Source organism: Myotis brandtii, unplaced genomic scaffold (genome assembly GCF_000412655.1).
Source record: "Myotis brandtii unplaced genomic scaffold, ASM41265v1 scaffold621, whole genome shotgun sequence".
In the NCBI taxonomy this organism is placed as follows: Eukaryota; Metazoa; Chordata; class Mammalia; order Chiroptera; family Vespertilionidae; genus Myotis; species Myotis brandtii.
This window is the reverse complement of record NW_005370372.1, coordinates 4,280,069-4,294,740: the sequence shown is the minus strand read 5'-3', so window position 1 is coordinate 4,294,740 and position 14,672 is coordinate 4,280,069. Positions and strand designations below refer to the sequence as shown.

At 50.2% G+C, this 14,672-nt stretch overlaps 2 protein-coding genes across 2 annotated transcripts in view; one reads left to right on the top strand and one right to left on the bottom strand.

Annotated features, from left to right (window-relative positions):
• ZNF282 (zinc finger protein 282) overlaps positions 1 to 13,558 on the bottom strand; it is a 21,189-nt gene extending 7,631 nt beyond the window's left edge. Inside the window, exons 1-5 of the mRNA XM_014528180.1 lie at positions 13,538 to 13,558; positions 11,985 to 12,404; positions 5,799 to 5,925; positions 5,184 to 5,303; positions 552 to 668 (exon numbers count right to left, since the gene is read on the bottom strand). Coding sequence (XP_014383666.1) covers positions 552 to 668; positions 5,184 to 5,303; positions 5,799 to 5,925; positions 11,985 to 12,404; positions 13,538 to 13,558 — 805 coding nt within the window. The remainder of the gene's footprint in view (positions 1 to 551; positions 669 to 5,183; positions 5,304 to 5,798; positions 5,926 to 11,984; positions 12,405 to 13,537) is intronic.
• Positions 911 to 1,627, top strand: LOC102262542 (ubiquitin-conjugating enzyme E2 L3). Its single transcript, XM_005880043.2, has one exon. The coding sequence runs from the start codon at positions 957 to 959 to the stop codon at positions 1,419 to 1,421; it is 465 nt and encodes a 154-aa protein (XP_005880105.1). The 5' UTR covers positions 911 to 956; the 3' UTR covers positions 1,422 to 1,627.
• Positions 13,559 to 14,672: the final 1,114 nt, after the last annotated feature.

The window sequence follows — 14,672 nt, the reverse complement described above, 5'->3', positions numbered from 1 at the left end:
ACACACCCACACCCCCCACACCCCCCACCCCTATTGGTTCTCTGGAGAACTTCAACACACATGTGCTCTAACAGAGTTCTCACACAGAGTCCAGCTGCAATGCCATCTAAGAGGAACTCCCCAGACTACCCCACAGGACTGCAACCGAGCTGGTGCCTGGAGGCCACAGCCCATGAATATCTGTATAAAACAGTGAACACTCTTCCTGGTCAGGAGCAGGTCTTACGGACCGACACATTCCCCCACTCACAGAGCGTCATAAAGTGCTGCCCTAACCTTGCTTGTCAAAAGGAATAGTTAAAAACTGATCATATTACAAAGAACAGAGAAAACCAAACTAAGCCCAGATGTGCTGGCAAATCATCATGCTGTGTGCCACGTCTGTGCCCCAGGGGGAAACCCTGTCTCTCCATCCATCCTGGACCCACAGCTCTTCCATTTCCAGCTCAGGCCCCGCGTCTGGCACACATGGCAGACAACGCTGGGACCTGCAGACCCTGCCAAACCTTTCCTCTTCCTCCCTGGCGTGGGCGGCTACTGGGCTCACTCACCGGTAATGGACTCCATGGGGATAGCTCTTTCCTCCAGGCCCCGCTGACCCCGGACACACAGGGCTTCCTCACGCTTCACCTGAGACGCATCTTGTGCAGGCACCAGGGGCTCCGCTCCTGGGACATAAAATCACATCATTTAGTGTCTTTTTTCTGAATGACTGTCATCTGGATGTGCTCTTGGGGTCAGGAGCAGGGACGAGCACAGGGAGTCTCGGGATCCTGCAGGCAACTATGGGGAACCCCAATGAGCAGAAGTCCTGGGAGCAGAGACATTCAGGGGTTAGGCCAAGCAGTGGTTCTCAACCTGTGGATCGCGACCCCTTTGGCGGTCGAAAGACCCTTTCACAGGGGTCGCCTAAGACCATCCTGCGACATTGGGAAAGCAGCAGCACCAGATCCAAGATGGCGGCCAGCAGGAGGCTGATGAAGGAGCTTGAAGAAATCCGCAAATGTGGAATGAAAAACTTCCGTAACATCCAGGTTGATGAAGCTAATTTATTGACTTGGCAAGGGCTTATTGTTCCTGACAACCCTCCATATGATAAGGGGGCCTTCAGAATCGAAATCAACTTTCCAGCAGAATACCCATTCAAACCACCGAAGATTACATTTAAAACAAAGATCTATCACCCCAACATCGATGAAAAGGGACAGGTCTGTCTGCCGGTAATTAGTGCTGAAAGCTGGAAGTCAGCAACGAAAACCGACCAAGTAATCCAGTCTCTCATAGCACTGGTGAATGACCCCCAGCCTGAGCACCCCCTTCGGGCTGACCTAGCTGAAGAATACTCTAAGGACCGTAAAAAATTCTGTAAGAATGCTGAAGAGTTTACAAAGAAATATGGGGAAAAGCGACCTGTGGACTAAAATCTGCCACGATTGATTCCAGCAAGTGTGAGCAGAGACCCCGAGCAGTGCATTCAGACACCCCGCAAAGCAGGACTCTGTGGAAAATCGACACAGGCCACCACCTGGCGTTTGCTTGTGGCAGTTACTAACTTTCTACAGTTTTCTTAATCAAAAGTGGTCTTAGGTAACCTGTAAAGAAAGGATTAAAAATTTAAGATGTTCTAGTTCTGCTTTCTTTGTTTAAAACTCACTGTTTTAATCTAAAAAAACTTTCACAGGGGTCGCCTAAGACCATCCTGCATATCAGATATTTACATTACGATTCATAACAGTAGCAACATTACAGTTATGAAGTAGCAACGAAAATAATTTTATGGTTGGGTCACAACATGAGGAACTGTATTTAAAGGGCCAGAAGGTTGAGAACGACTGGGCCAAGCAGCAAAATGTGGTGTGAAAGGCCAGGAGAGAGTTGTAGAAACAGCCCCACGCTGGGTTGGGTGCTACTCAGGACTAGTCTGACCTTGGTGTAGGAGGAGTTCATTGGTCCTGCTTGTCACCCGAGTCAGAAAGAGGTGGCCAGATATACACACTCATACTCCCGTGCACCCACTCACACAGGCACATAATTAGCAAGAAGTTAGACTAGGCAAAGAGCTGCAACCCAGCCCCCCATAAGGATGCACAGCATGGCATCCTTACACATAACAGACAGGACAAGACCCTGACACCTGACAAGAAGGCATTTTCCTCCTGCGCTGTCCTATGGCTTGACGTACCAGCCCCGGCAGGAGACAGCTCAGGCAGCAATAAAGAGATTAGAGGAGCAATCGGAACATGTGGTCCTGGTCTGAACTCTGCCCCAGCCCAGTAGATGAGTCACTTGACTTCTCTGGCTCTGCCTGCTCATCCCACCCATAAAATGGACACAGTGGTCCCTGCCCTACGGGCACACTGATGGGCCATAACTCAGTGCTGTCACTGTGAAAGGCTGCCTCGGCCGCCGACCTCAGACGGTTGCAGGTTCTAGGTATTCCAGCCTAAGCATCTTTGCCACAAGCATTTTCACTGTACAACTAACAGTCCATACGGCAGTTTCAGCCATAATAGATAAAAATAAGAAAAAACAAGAGAGAGACATAAAAAGGATGTAATAAAACATGAAAATCTAAGCAAATAAAAATCCCCAAAATAAACAAACAAACAGAAACAGAATCACAGATACAGAGAACAATTTGATAGTTGCCAGAGGGAGAATGGGTTGGAAGGATGGTTGAAAAAGGTAAAGGGATTAAGAAGTACAAGGCAGTACTTACAAAACAGTCCTGGGGTGTAAAATACAACATAGGGAATCTACACTAATAAAAGACAAACATGCAAATTGACCGTACTTTTGCTGCACCTTAAGCCATGCCCACCAGCCAACCAGAGTGGCTATATGCAAATTAACCCAACCAAGATGGCGGTTAATTTGCATATACCGGCTGGGAGCGAAGACTGAAGACAACGTGGAAGCAAAGCGCTACAGAAGAGAGAAAAGTAGAGGCGGCGGAGACAGGAACAGACCAACGCTGCGGAGGCGGGAGGCGGGAGGGGAAACCCAGCCGCAGCGGCTGGGAGCGGGAGTGAAGCCCGCCTCAGCGGGTTTTGCTCCCTTCTCTGCTTCGCTCCAGCGGCAGGAAGCCCTATTCTTGCAGGAATCTTCCTGCAACGGGCCTCTAGTATAGTCAATAATATAGCCCTGGCCAGTGTTGCTCAGCAGTTAGAGCATCAGCCTGCACAACTAAGGATTACAGGTTTGATTCTGTGTCAAAGGCACATTCCTAGATTGCAGGTTCGATCCCTGCCCTGGTTGGGGCTCCTGTGGGAGGCAACAGATAGATGTATATCTCTCTCTCTCTCCACCCTCCACACACACACACCCGGCCCCGCCTTCTTCCCTCTGACTCACTCTCTCTAAAAAGCAATAGAAAAAATATCCTTGGGTGAGGATTAAAAAAATAAAAATAAAATTCTAATAATTATATATGGTGTCATGTGGGTACGAGGTTTATTGGCATGATCACTTAGTAAGTTACATGATGTCTAATTACTGAGGTGTACACATGAAACTAATATAATATTGTATATTAACTATAATTGAAAATAAAAAATGCTTTAAGAAGAAGGAAAAACTCTCTGGTAAACACTGAAAATTTTTAAATATATATAAATAATAATTCAATACAAGAGCTATAATGGAATCATAAAAATTGATCAGTTAACCCAGGGGTCCTCAAACTACGGCCCGCGGGCCACATGCAAATACAAATATTGTATTTGTTCCTGTTTTGTTTTTTTACTTCAAAATAAGATATGTGCAGTGTGCATAGGAATTTGTTCATAGTTTTTTTTTAAACTATAGTCCGGCCCTCCAACGGTCTGAGGGACAGTGAACTGGCCCCCTGTTTAAAAAGTTTGAGGACCCCTGAGTTAACCCAAAAGAAGGCAAAAAATGTAGAAAAAAATAAATGAAGAGGCCCTGGCCTAGGGTAGTTCAGTTGGTTAGCGCATCACCCTGACCCACCAAGGTTGCGGGTTCAATCCCCAGTCAGGGCACATACAAGAATCAATCAATGAATGCGTAAGTAAGTGAAATGTAAATGAATATTTCTTTCTCTTCCTCTCTCCCAAATAAAAAAAAAAAAAAAAGATTTAATAACACGAACACTGTGAGAACCTTGTCAATGCAGATGAAAAACCAAACTGATAATCAGCTTAAATACGTGAAGTCTGTCAAACATAAACCAAAATGTCAGCCAGTTATTTGATCTTTTGTGGTGAAATTGCCTATGGCCAATTGTGTGGCAAAACATACGTGGCAAAAATGCTTGCAGCAAAGATGCTTACAGCAAAAATGCCAAACACGGACAGGTGAGTTATATGCTAAGGCAGAGAACACAGTCAGAGCACAGATTTCACCTGGTCCAACACGGCTTAGGAGAGCTGCAGCCCCGAGAAAGGACCTGGAGGGCACAGTGGGGCGGGAAGCCTAGCACCTCCCATCCCAGGTGAAAGCTGACCAGGGGTGATGCTGCAGGACCTGGGTTTCCTTCTTGAGTGAGGAAACAGCCTTAGGGGTAATAAGTCTGCCTGTGATGTGGGGGTCTGTGTGAGAATGGATGACGATACTGGAGATGACACATGGGCAAGAAGCAGCAGGCCCCCAGCAAAACTGCACGTCCATGCACACGCCCTTTCCGCCCTCCCATGGGGCTGCCCCCAGGTCTCAGGCCTCTCACTGCAGGTCACGGTCAGGCCTGGGATGCCACAAGCCTGCCTGGTCCCCTTCTCTCTCCCCAGCTTGCCTGGGCGTCCAGAGCTGCACGGCTCTACCCCAGCACCCTGGTGGGCTTTCAGGCCCTGAAATCTCTTCCTGTAAGTGGCCACCGAATTTCAACGGTGGCAGAACTGGCCCCACAAACAACTCAAAAGAAGCCCCTGCTGCCCGGCCGGTTTGGTTCAGTGGCTGAGCGTGGACCCATGCATCCAGAGATCACCAGTTCATTCCTGGTCAGGGCACGTGCCTGGGTTGTGGGCTCGATCCCCAGTAGGGGGTGTGCAGGAGGCAGCCAATTGATGTGCTTCTCTCTCATTGATGTTTCTCTCTTTCTCCCCCTCTCTCTAAAAATCAATTTAAAAAAGGAAGCCCCTGTTGAACTGAGGCGGGGGGTAGGGGGGTGGGCAGGGCTTTTCTCCTGCCCTATCCTGGACCTGGGTTTCTTTTTTAGCTGCCATCACCTGTGTCAGGATCCATCAGGATTTCTCTCTCTTCTGGGTTACGCTGCTCCCACACGCAAGGCTCTTCCCTGGGCTCAGCCTGGGATGGGGCCTCTGGCTTGGGCCCAGGACCCTCTGCGTCTGGAATGAGTTGGAAGGAAGGAAGGACTGAGTGAAGCTGAGCAAGGGGTTATGATCCAGGGCGTTGGCAGAACTCTCCCCTCCCCCCTGCTGAGTGCCCCTCTTGGTGGTAGCCGTTATGTGAGCACATCGGGTAATCAATCTCTTAGGAGGAACCTGAAAATGAGTCCATAGGTACCCCAATTTCTGGTGTGGAAATAGCTGGTCTCGGAAAGCCAGCAGCAGGCCAACTGTGGCTTATCAAGGCTGCTGGGATGTAGCGCTTCCGACCGTATTCCAAAAGAGTGGTGGCATTCGATCCTATGATCGGCCCTGTTCCTGGATTTTTCATTCTCATCCGATTAGGAACCATTCTATCTCCTTTGCATTATAAGCAAATCGTGTCTTAAGTTTCCAATAGTAAGAAACAGCCTGGCCAGGTAGTGTGAACGTGGGCTGAAGGCACACCACACCCCTCTGTAGGACCGCGGCCACGCAGGCGGGAGGGGTGCTCACCCAGGGACATGAGGGTTTTGTAGTTCTCCTTCACAAGGTTGTTGTAAAGCTCCTTCTGCCATCCATCCAAGTTCTTCCACTCGTCCTCAGAGAAGTACACAGCAATGTCGACAAAAGTCACCGGAACCTGGGCCAACAAGAGTTTTAGTCTGCACCTCCCCTTGCCTCCCCTTCTTAGACCTTGGGGCCCATGTGACCCTGGAGCCCGGCCTTTGCTCTCCAGGGCTCCCCGTCCTCCTCCCCAGCCCGCTCCATTTCAATGGGGTCAGTCCATTCTGTTCCTGATCTTGTGTGTCCAGAACAATGATGGCCAACACTGCCTTCTTTTTTTTTTTTAAGCATTTACCATACCCTCTGTAATTTCACTTTTAGGTTACTGGGTTCATGAAGGCAGAGCTGGAGGAGTCATTGTGCTGCTTTTGGCGCTCAGGGAGACGGGGTGTGGTCAGTTCTGAGAGGGTATCAGTGAGCCTAACACAGTAAAACCCTGTTATAAAACCTGTATTTCTGGTCAGGTCACCTCTGGGCACACAGTGACATTTTTGGTCACTACCCATGTAATAGCTAAAGGCATGCGAGGAAGCCCGGGATCGCCGCCTGCTTTGTTCACAGCTATGTCCCAAGCATCTAGAAGCACAAAGTTTGAATCAAGACATTTGCTGAATGTGCTGAATTGCGGTTGCCAATACCAGGAAGTTCCACTGTAGCCTGAGTCACCCACCGTCGACTGTCAGTCCCTCGTTATCCCAGGCAGTCTAATCTGTTATTTAAGCTGTTATTTCAGTTTGACAAGGATGCTTGTCTGTCACTCACCAGCATGGCCTCACCTGGGACTGAATCGTTCAAAATGGTTTCACTTCCATGATTTTAATAACAGAACTTCCCTTCTCTGACCACAGAGCCTTACCTCCCACCACTTTCACATCCCTAATGGACCAGCCTTTCACCCTCTCTCTGAAATCCAACCCCTCAGATCTCCCCCAGGCTCTAAGCCTAGTCCACCAGTCTCCTACCTGCACAAACAGAGCCACCTGTGTGCAAATGAGAGACAGCCCTCGGGTTTCCACTCACTGGTGCAGTGTGGTGGGTGGGCAATGTCCTCCCATTAATTAGGAATGCCAGCCCGTGCACCAGTGCTCACAGCCCTAAGGGCCTCCTGCACAGGCACGATACACACACCTACATGCTGATCACAGCTCACCAGCCATCTTGAGAAACAGACTCCCTGGACCCTCAATAGACTTGGGTGAGTCCCCAACTTGGAACAGCCCATGCAGACCACTTTCTTCATTTTGCTTCCCTGCTGCTGATAAAAATCACAACGTTCTGCGGTGACGCCCAGTGCATTCATATCCCTTGCCTCAGGCTGCTCCCTGAGAGGCTTCTTTCAAACTCTACCCCACGTTCCCCAGTCTCTGCTTGATCTCGGGGAGCTGTTGGCAAGCTCCCTTCCTTGCCCTTCTCTTTCTTGCCAAGCCAAACCCCTCCTCATGTGCCCTTCATTTTTCCTCTCCCTCCTGCCTGGGAAACCTAACCCAAATGGCCATTCAGTCCCCCCTCCACTGGCTTTCCCTCCAGGGTCATCCAACCCAAGAAGAACCCCACTCAACTCTGCTACCGCAACCAGCTCTACATTCTCCTTTCACTTGAAACACCCAAGACACACTCTGTGCTTTCTTCTTCACAACTCACACATCCTGAACCTCTTAATGTGTCTCTACTAACCCCCACTCTCTGGAGCCCCCCCTGGAAGGCCATCGGTGGTCTCCTGTTGCTAACCTGCACCCTTTGAAAGGTCACACCACCTTGGTGGGATTTTTCTCCTGCTTGGTTTCCACAACGATGCTGCCTCCTGCCCTCGTGGCTCATGTCTTCTTTACAGCTTCCTTTCCCTCCCCCAAGACCCAAGGTCCTGCCCTAGCCCTTCCCTGTTTCTTCACTCTTCCCTTGGCAATTTCATTCTTTTCACAACTTCAACGGTTACCTCTTTGTAGACGACACCCTTCAATTTTCGTTGCTCCCTTCATAGTTCACATTTCGACAGTCTTCTGAGTGGCTCTATTTAATCATCTTTTAAATACCTCAAACTAAACGTATCCAAAATCAAGTTCATTGTTTTTTTGACATCCCAACTCCTCTGTCTCACTTCACCATTTCTGTGGACTGTCAACATCCTAGAACCATATTCTCACAGCTGGAAATTCTCACAGTCACTTTTGAAAACTTCACTATGTCAGGATACAACAGAAGTCTGAGACATGGCCCGAGCCTACAGTCTAGCTAGATAAATAAAAAGCACCCACAAATTATCTGCAAACCAATGAACAGACATAACAGAATCCAAGAGGCATCAAGGATCTGTGAGCCAACAGCCTTCCTTGAATCTGACAAAGAGGATGCATCCAGCACGGCCAAGAGTCCACAATGAATTACAATAATTGCTAACAATACGAACTTATATTCCCACAGTGCTTTATGGTTGTGGGGGTTTCAAATATGTCCATATATTTGACAGTCCCTTAAAAAAAGCAGAGCCTACTTCTCTCCCCCTTGAGTGTGGGCAGGATTTAGTGACTGTCTTCTAAGAAATAAATGAAAAAGTGATGGCGTATGATTTCTGAGACTAGGTCACAAGAGACACTGCAGCTTCCATTCTAGTCTCTCTCTTGACTCACTCACGCTGAGTGAAGTCAGCTGCCATGTCAGGAGGATGCCCAAGCAGCTCTGTGGGGAAGCCCAGAAGGGGAGGAACTCAGGCTTCCTGCCAACAGCCAAATGAGTGAGTGATATTGGAGGCAGACCCTCCCACCTCAGTCAGGCCTTCAGTCAACAGCTTCACGAGACTCTGAGCCAGAACCACTCAGCTAAGCTGCTCCTGGATTCCTAACCCACAAAAAGGGCAAGATTTTTTTAGGCTGCTACATTTGGGGGTAACTTTTTACACAGCAATAGATAACTAATACATAGTGTTGTCCCATCAGCAAAACCAACAAATCCTCACAACTCCATGCACTAAGCATATTATCACCTTCGTTTTCCAGAAGAGAGCACAAGCTCAGAGAGACCAGCTGGAAACTTCCTAGACTGGTATTTATTTAAACTTCACTTCTTTCAAAGGAAGGATCGAGGATGCTCAGCGATAGCAAAACACCTACTTGACCAATGGTAAGGAAAACAGTACATATGAAGCTGAGATCCAAACCCTAGTCCTCTGATTGCAGACCCCACAACAATTCCATCATTCTGTGATGGCACATGTCAACTCCGGGGTCCTAATACTGATCCAACGCACAGAACACACAACAAGGCCACGTAAGGACAGAGCACCGAGGTCAACCATAAAGCACCGCGAGAGGTGCTGATTGTGCTGGACAGGCACTGTAAAAGCCATACTGAAAACCCGTTTCGTGGACTGCGGTGGCAGGGACGGCCTTATGGAGGAACCAGGCCACTATTCCAACTAGGTTCTATGAGGGCTCAGTTAACCTGTGTCTAACAACTCCTCTGGCGAAATCACTGGGCGTTGCCTCTGCAGATACAGACATAGAAGACCCGGTCCTGTACATGGGGGTGTGAGCTCTCCGGCTGGAGTCACTCGGTAAGAATTTTTTGCATACCAACCGACTAGAATCCAGGCACTATTATAGGCACAGAGACACAACAGTGAAACAAGCAGACTTGACATTGTGGTCAGAGAGAATCAACCAAGAAGATAAAAACAGGAGTCAATATTTAAGATGCCTGGTGGCGTGAGTGCTTGGAGAACATGAGAGCAGGCACAGAGAAAAGAGCATGCTGGGGTTGGGGAGACGTGGCTCCCTTGGGCCACAGAAGGGCACACTGATCCAGTGACGACTGAGCAGACTTTGGCGGAAGTGACAGGGAGGGAGGGAACTTTTCAGTGGAGGGAAGTCCCTCAGAGGGATGGACAGTGTGATGGCAGAATGGTAAACGGCCCCTGTGCCAGGAAGGAGTGGGCAAAGGAGTGGAGATAAGGTCAGAAAGGTGGTCAGAGAGACAGCCATTGGCAAACCGGGGGCTTAACGCTGAATCAGACGGGAAGCCAGGTGAGGGTCTTAAGCAGAGGGGTAATATGACTGCCTGATATTTGAAAAGGACCACTCTGGCTGCTCTGCTGAGGACAGGTCATATGGGCTGGGGGACAAGGACAGAGACAAGGAGTGCAGGCAGGCGGCCATGGCAAAAACCAGATGAGAGATGAGGGTGGTGGGAGTGGTGGAGGTTGCTGGAATGATCAGACTATGGATGTTATTTTGAAGAAAAATCAGATGGTATTTACTAAATACTGGAAGTTGGTGTGAGAAAGAGGAAGGAGTGTGACCCCAACGCTTCTGTCTTGAGCAAGTGGAAGGATGTAGTTGTCTTCCCCAGAGATGAGGACAACTTTGGGCAGAACAGGTGTCAGGCAGAGCGTCAGCTCAGGTAGGTCATGTTAAACCTAAGATATGTACCGACCCCCCAGGGAGATGCTGAATGTGAATCGCATTCAAGGAAGTGTGGGCAAGGTAAAGAGCAGGAAGAAATGACAACGTTTGGGAGCTGACAGCACACAGATTGGGTTTAAAACCCTGAAACTGGATGAAATCGTGAGGGAGGGAGTGTAGAGAATGAGCTGAAGGTCAGACAGAGCCCTGCCCACTCCAAACATAAGAAGTCGGGAAAGGAGGTGAAACCGATGAGGAGGAGAGGAGCAGCTAGTGAGGTGGGAAAAGAACCCCGAGAGGTGGCCTGGAAGCCACATGAACGGTGTCTCAGGGAGGGCGAGGTCACCTCCAGGAGATGCTGCGACGGGCCAGGAGGAGGAAGGCTGGGAACCGCCCACTGGCTTCAATACCATGAAGGGCATGAGGGCTCTGGCAAGACCAGGAGGATGGAGAGGTGGCAGCAGAGCCTGATGGGGTGGGTGCCAGGAAGCATGAGCCAATGAACACAGTAAATGAGGCCACGGAGGATGCAGCAGCAGAATCCAGTGAGAAACTCGACAGGATGGATGGCCCAGTTTCTCCCACAGAGAAATTGCAAGAAAAAGTGAAGGAGATGGAAGAGGAACCTACAGATTCAAAAAAGACTTAGGAGGCAAAGCAATCATAATGAACAGACCAACAAACAAATGGGAGGTGGGGGGATTACAACATTTTTTAAAGAACTGGAAATGTGAACACCAATTGGATATTTGAGGAGGTTGAAGCGTTTGCTGTGGTGGTAATAATATTGAGATTATTCATTTTTAAAAGGAGTCTTTACCTTTTAGAGCTACATATAGAAATATTTACAAACACAATAATTAATGTCTGAGATTTGCTTCAAAATAAAATGGGAGAAGGTGATGGGTAGGGATTTATATGAAACAGGATTGGCCAAGAGTTGATCATTATTGAAACTGGATGATGGGTTTGCGAGGTTTCATTATACTCTTCTAACTACTTTGGTATATGCCTTAATTTTCTACAATACAAAGGTTAAAAAGGGAGGGAAAGAAAGTGGAGAAGCAAGAATTGGAGACATAAAGACCAGTCAGTTGAAGGAATTCTGCTCTACAGCAGAGCTGAGAATCTAGGCACTAACTGGAGGGAAATGCAGGGGCCAGGGGGGTGTTCGATTGCACAGCTGGCCAGTCCCAGAAGAAAAGGGGGACATGCTGGAGAAACTTCCTGGAGTAAGTGACAGGGGACAGGGAGCCCATGGGAACAGAACAGGCAGAGTGCACAAGGCGGACGGATGGATGAATGCCGTGGCTGCACGTGGACGTCACCTGTGAGTGACTCCAGTTTTTCAGTGGACTAGAAACCAGGGCCGTGGACTGAGAGTGAGGTGTTGATGAGCCAGGGGAACACGATTGGAATAGGAACCGGAGCATGAATTCTCTGCGAATGGAATAGGAACTGTGAGAGGGGACACGGGAGGGTAGTGGTTATGACTTTCAAGGGATTCCAATCAGCGTGGTTTGGGTCTGTCTCCAGCCACGTTCAGACAAAAAGCATACACAAAGATAACCAACGACAAATGGTCACTCGGTGCCAAGTGGAAAACCCAAGCATGAAAGCTTCAGGAATTTGCAGACACCCAGACATCTCAGGGAGGGGAAAGGTCAAGGACAGAAGCATGCAGACTCTGTGGGGACTGGGAGGAGGCTACCTCCTGGAGGGAGAACGTTCCACCACATACCTTGGGGACCTCCCCCTTGCTGCCGGGGGGCAGCCGCAGGACCCAGAAGTTCCTGTTCCTCAGCAGGTTCTCCATGTTCTCCAGCCGCCTCTGCAGCAGCCCGTACTCCTGCAGCAGGGTCCCCAGCACGGCCCACTTGCTCTCCATGTGGTTCCCGAACTCCACAGCCGTCTTCTCACAGTCGGCCAGCTTCTTCTCGGCTGTCCCCGTCCGTCCCTCCAGATTTAGCAGCTGGCTGGCCTGGGCATCCACCTTCCTCTCCACAGCTTGAATGGCGGCCACCACGGTCCAGAGGGAGATCTCGGCCGTGGGCAACTGGGGCTCTCTCATCACACGGTCAGGGAAGACGGGTGCCCTGTCTGGGAAGGGCGGGAACTGAAAAGGCATAGGTCGCCGGGCATCCATGTCCCATTCTTGAGCCTGGGTGCAGAGGGAGAAAGTGACAACCTGGGATGAGACCCTGTGTGGCGGGGGAGAGTGGCCTAAGAGCCCAACGAATCAAATGCCACAGATTCCCATTCTTCTGCCAAGCCCCTGCCTCTCAGGCTATGGTGTTCATGAATGTCCCCAGCAACAGCTCGAGCAGCCACCCACCCAACCTTCCCATTTCCAACCAGTCAGTCCGGTCACTAGTTCACCCATTTTGAGCTTTGGCCTAAAATGTCACATATGACTTTCTTTGAACAGAACAGCTACTTTCTTCAAGGGCTAGACTTAATGAAGAACTCTTTCCTTCTTTTTTTTAAAATTAATTTCAGAGAGGAAGGGAGAGGGAGAGAGAGACGGAAACCTCAATGATGAGAGAGAATTATTTGTTGTCTGCCTCCTGTACGCTCCCCACTGGGGATCGAGCTGGCAACCCGGGCATGTGCCCTGACCAGGAATCGAACCGTGACCTTCTGGTTCATAGGTTGTCACTCAATCACTGAGCCACACCAGCCAGGCATGATGCACTGTTTAGGGTGGCCTCATGTATTCTGTTTCAAGGTGAGAATTTTCATGTAAGTCAGTGGTTCTCAACCTTGGCTGCCCATTAGAATCACCTGGGAATCTTTTTAAAATCCTGATTTCTGGGCCTCATCCTCTGGAAATTCTGTTTCTTTGTTACTAATGTTGTGGCCCCACCCCATAACAAAGAAACAATTTCTGGAGGATGAGGCCCAGAAATCAGGATTTTAAAAAGATTCCCAGGTGATTCTAATGTGCAGCCAAGGTTGAGAACCACTGATGTAAGTCATCTGACTCTAACCTTCCCAGCAAACTCTAAGCAGGTTAGGGCCACTAATGATGATCTCTGCTTTGAAGACAGGCAGCTGGTCCTTCTACAGCACCTGGTCTCATCGCCACCTGGAGCGAGCGACTCTAGGTGCAGCTGCAGGTAACGAAACACAGTTCAGGTCAGGGGTGCTGACACCTTCCCAGCAGCGTCGCACCAGGGGGGACACCAAACAGCCCAAGCGAGAGAGCAGACGAGCAGCCTTTTTTCCATATATAACTATTGATTCAGATTCCTTCCAAAACGAGAATAGGTTTGCCGAAAAAATGTCACTCACTGAGAAGGGAGGAGGAGACATCCCTAAGAGGAAGAGAAGACCTCTCAGCCCCCTACCTGCCTCCTGGGGAGGGGTACCCCATGGGTGCAGGTTGGGAGCTGAATGAATCCCATGACCAAGTGAGGTTGGTGACCATTCACAGGTGACCGGGGAACTGGCCCCACACCGGACCAGCACCCAGCAGTTACTGGACAACAGCGGGTCTGATAGCGGCCTCTCCTTGCCACCAGGGACAGGAAGAGGTGTCATTTTCTGTTCTCCCTGCTGCTGCTGCGGCTGCTGCTGAAGTGGCCCCAGGCTGGGCAAAGTGGAGACCTGTTGCTTAGAGGTGACCTGGGCAGGCCTGGGACAGGCATGCCAACTGCCCTCTCTAACTTGGAGCAGCTGTGAGGGCCACAGAGGAACATCCCACAGCTCCCAGGGAATCCCTGACACAGGAGAAAGAGGACCAGGCCTCTGGGCCCCAGACCCTGCTAAGAGACGGTGGTATTTCCATCAAAGCTCTGCACACGGGCTCATTTAGGCTTCCTTCCTGCCTGGCCCACAGAAGGCAACAAGGGCTCACCGTGGAAGTCGGGGAAGTCACCAGGCCCAGCTAACTTTTCTGCGGTTTGGAGACCTAAAACTGAAGAATGATCAAACACAGCACCCGGCTGACCGGTCAGAGCCCGCTGAGAGAACCAGGCCATCAGCTGGGGGGCTCTGGGGCCCCCCCGGCCCGCTCCCAGGCTCCCCCGCAGGCCTCTCCGGGGACCACGGCCTGTGCACACAAGCCCGGCGCACTGGCTCCCAGACTCGCCCGCATGCTGAGGGCCCCGCGGGGCTTTCGGAAACGAACGGCGCCTGCTCGCCACCCCACGGGCGCGATTTAACTGGTCTGGGATGAGGCCTGGGCGGCAGGAGTCTCAGAGTTGCTCAGGTGGTTAGAATATGCAGCCAAGTTTGCCAACCGCAGGAGGGAAGGCAAAGTCACCTCTCCATGGCCCCGTCACGCCCGGTGCAGGGAAAAGTGAATGACTCGTTACACTTGGCGGAAGACGGTCATAGGTTTAAAGCAGCTTTTCGTCCAAGTGGCTACAGTGTAACCCTGCGGAGGCGGCCCAGGCGCTACCAGCAAACCCTCCGGCCCCGCAGA

Excerpts from the sequence above, each read along its gene's own strand:
- LOC102262542 (XM_005880043.2), top strand. The coding sequence starts at position 957 with ATGGCGGCCAGCAGGAGGCTGATGAAGGAGCTTGAAGAAATCCGCAAA.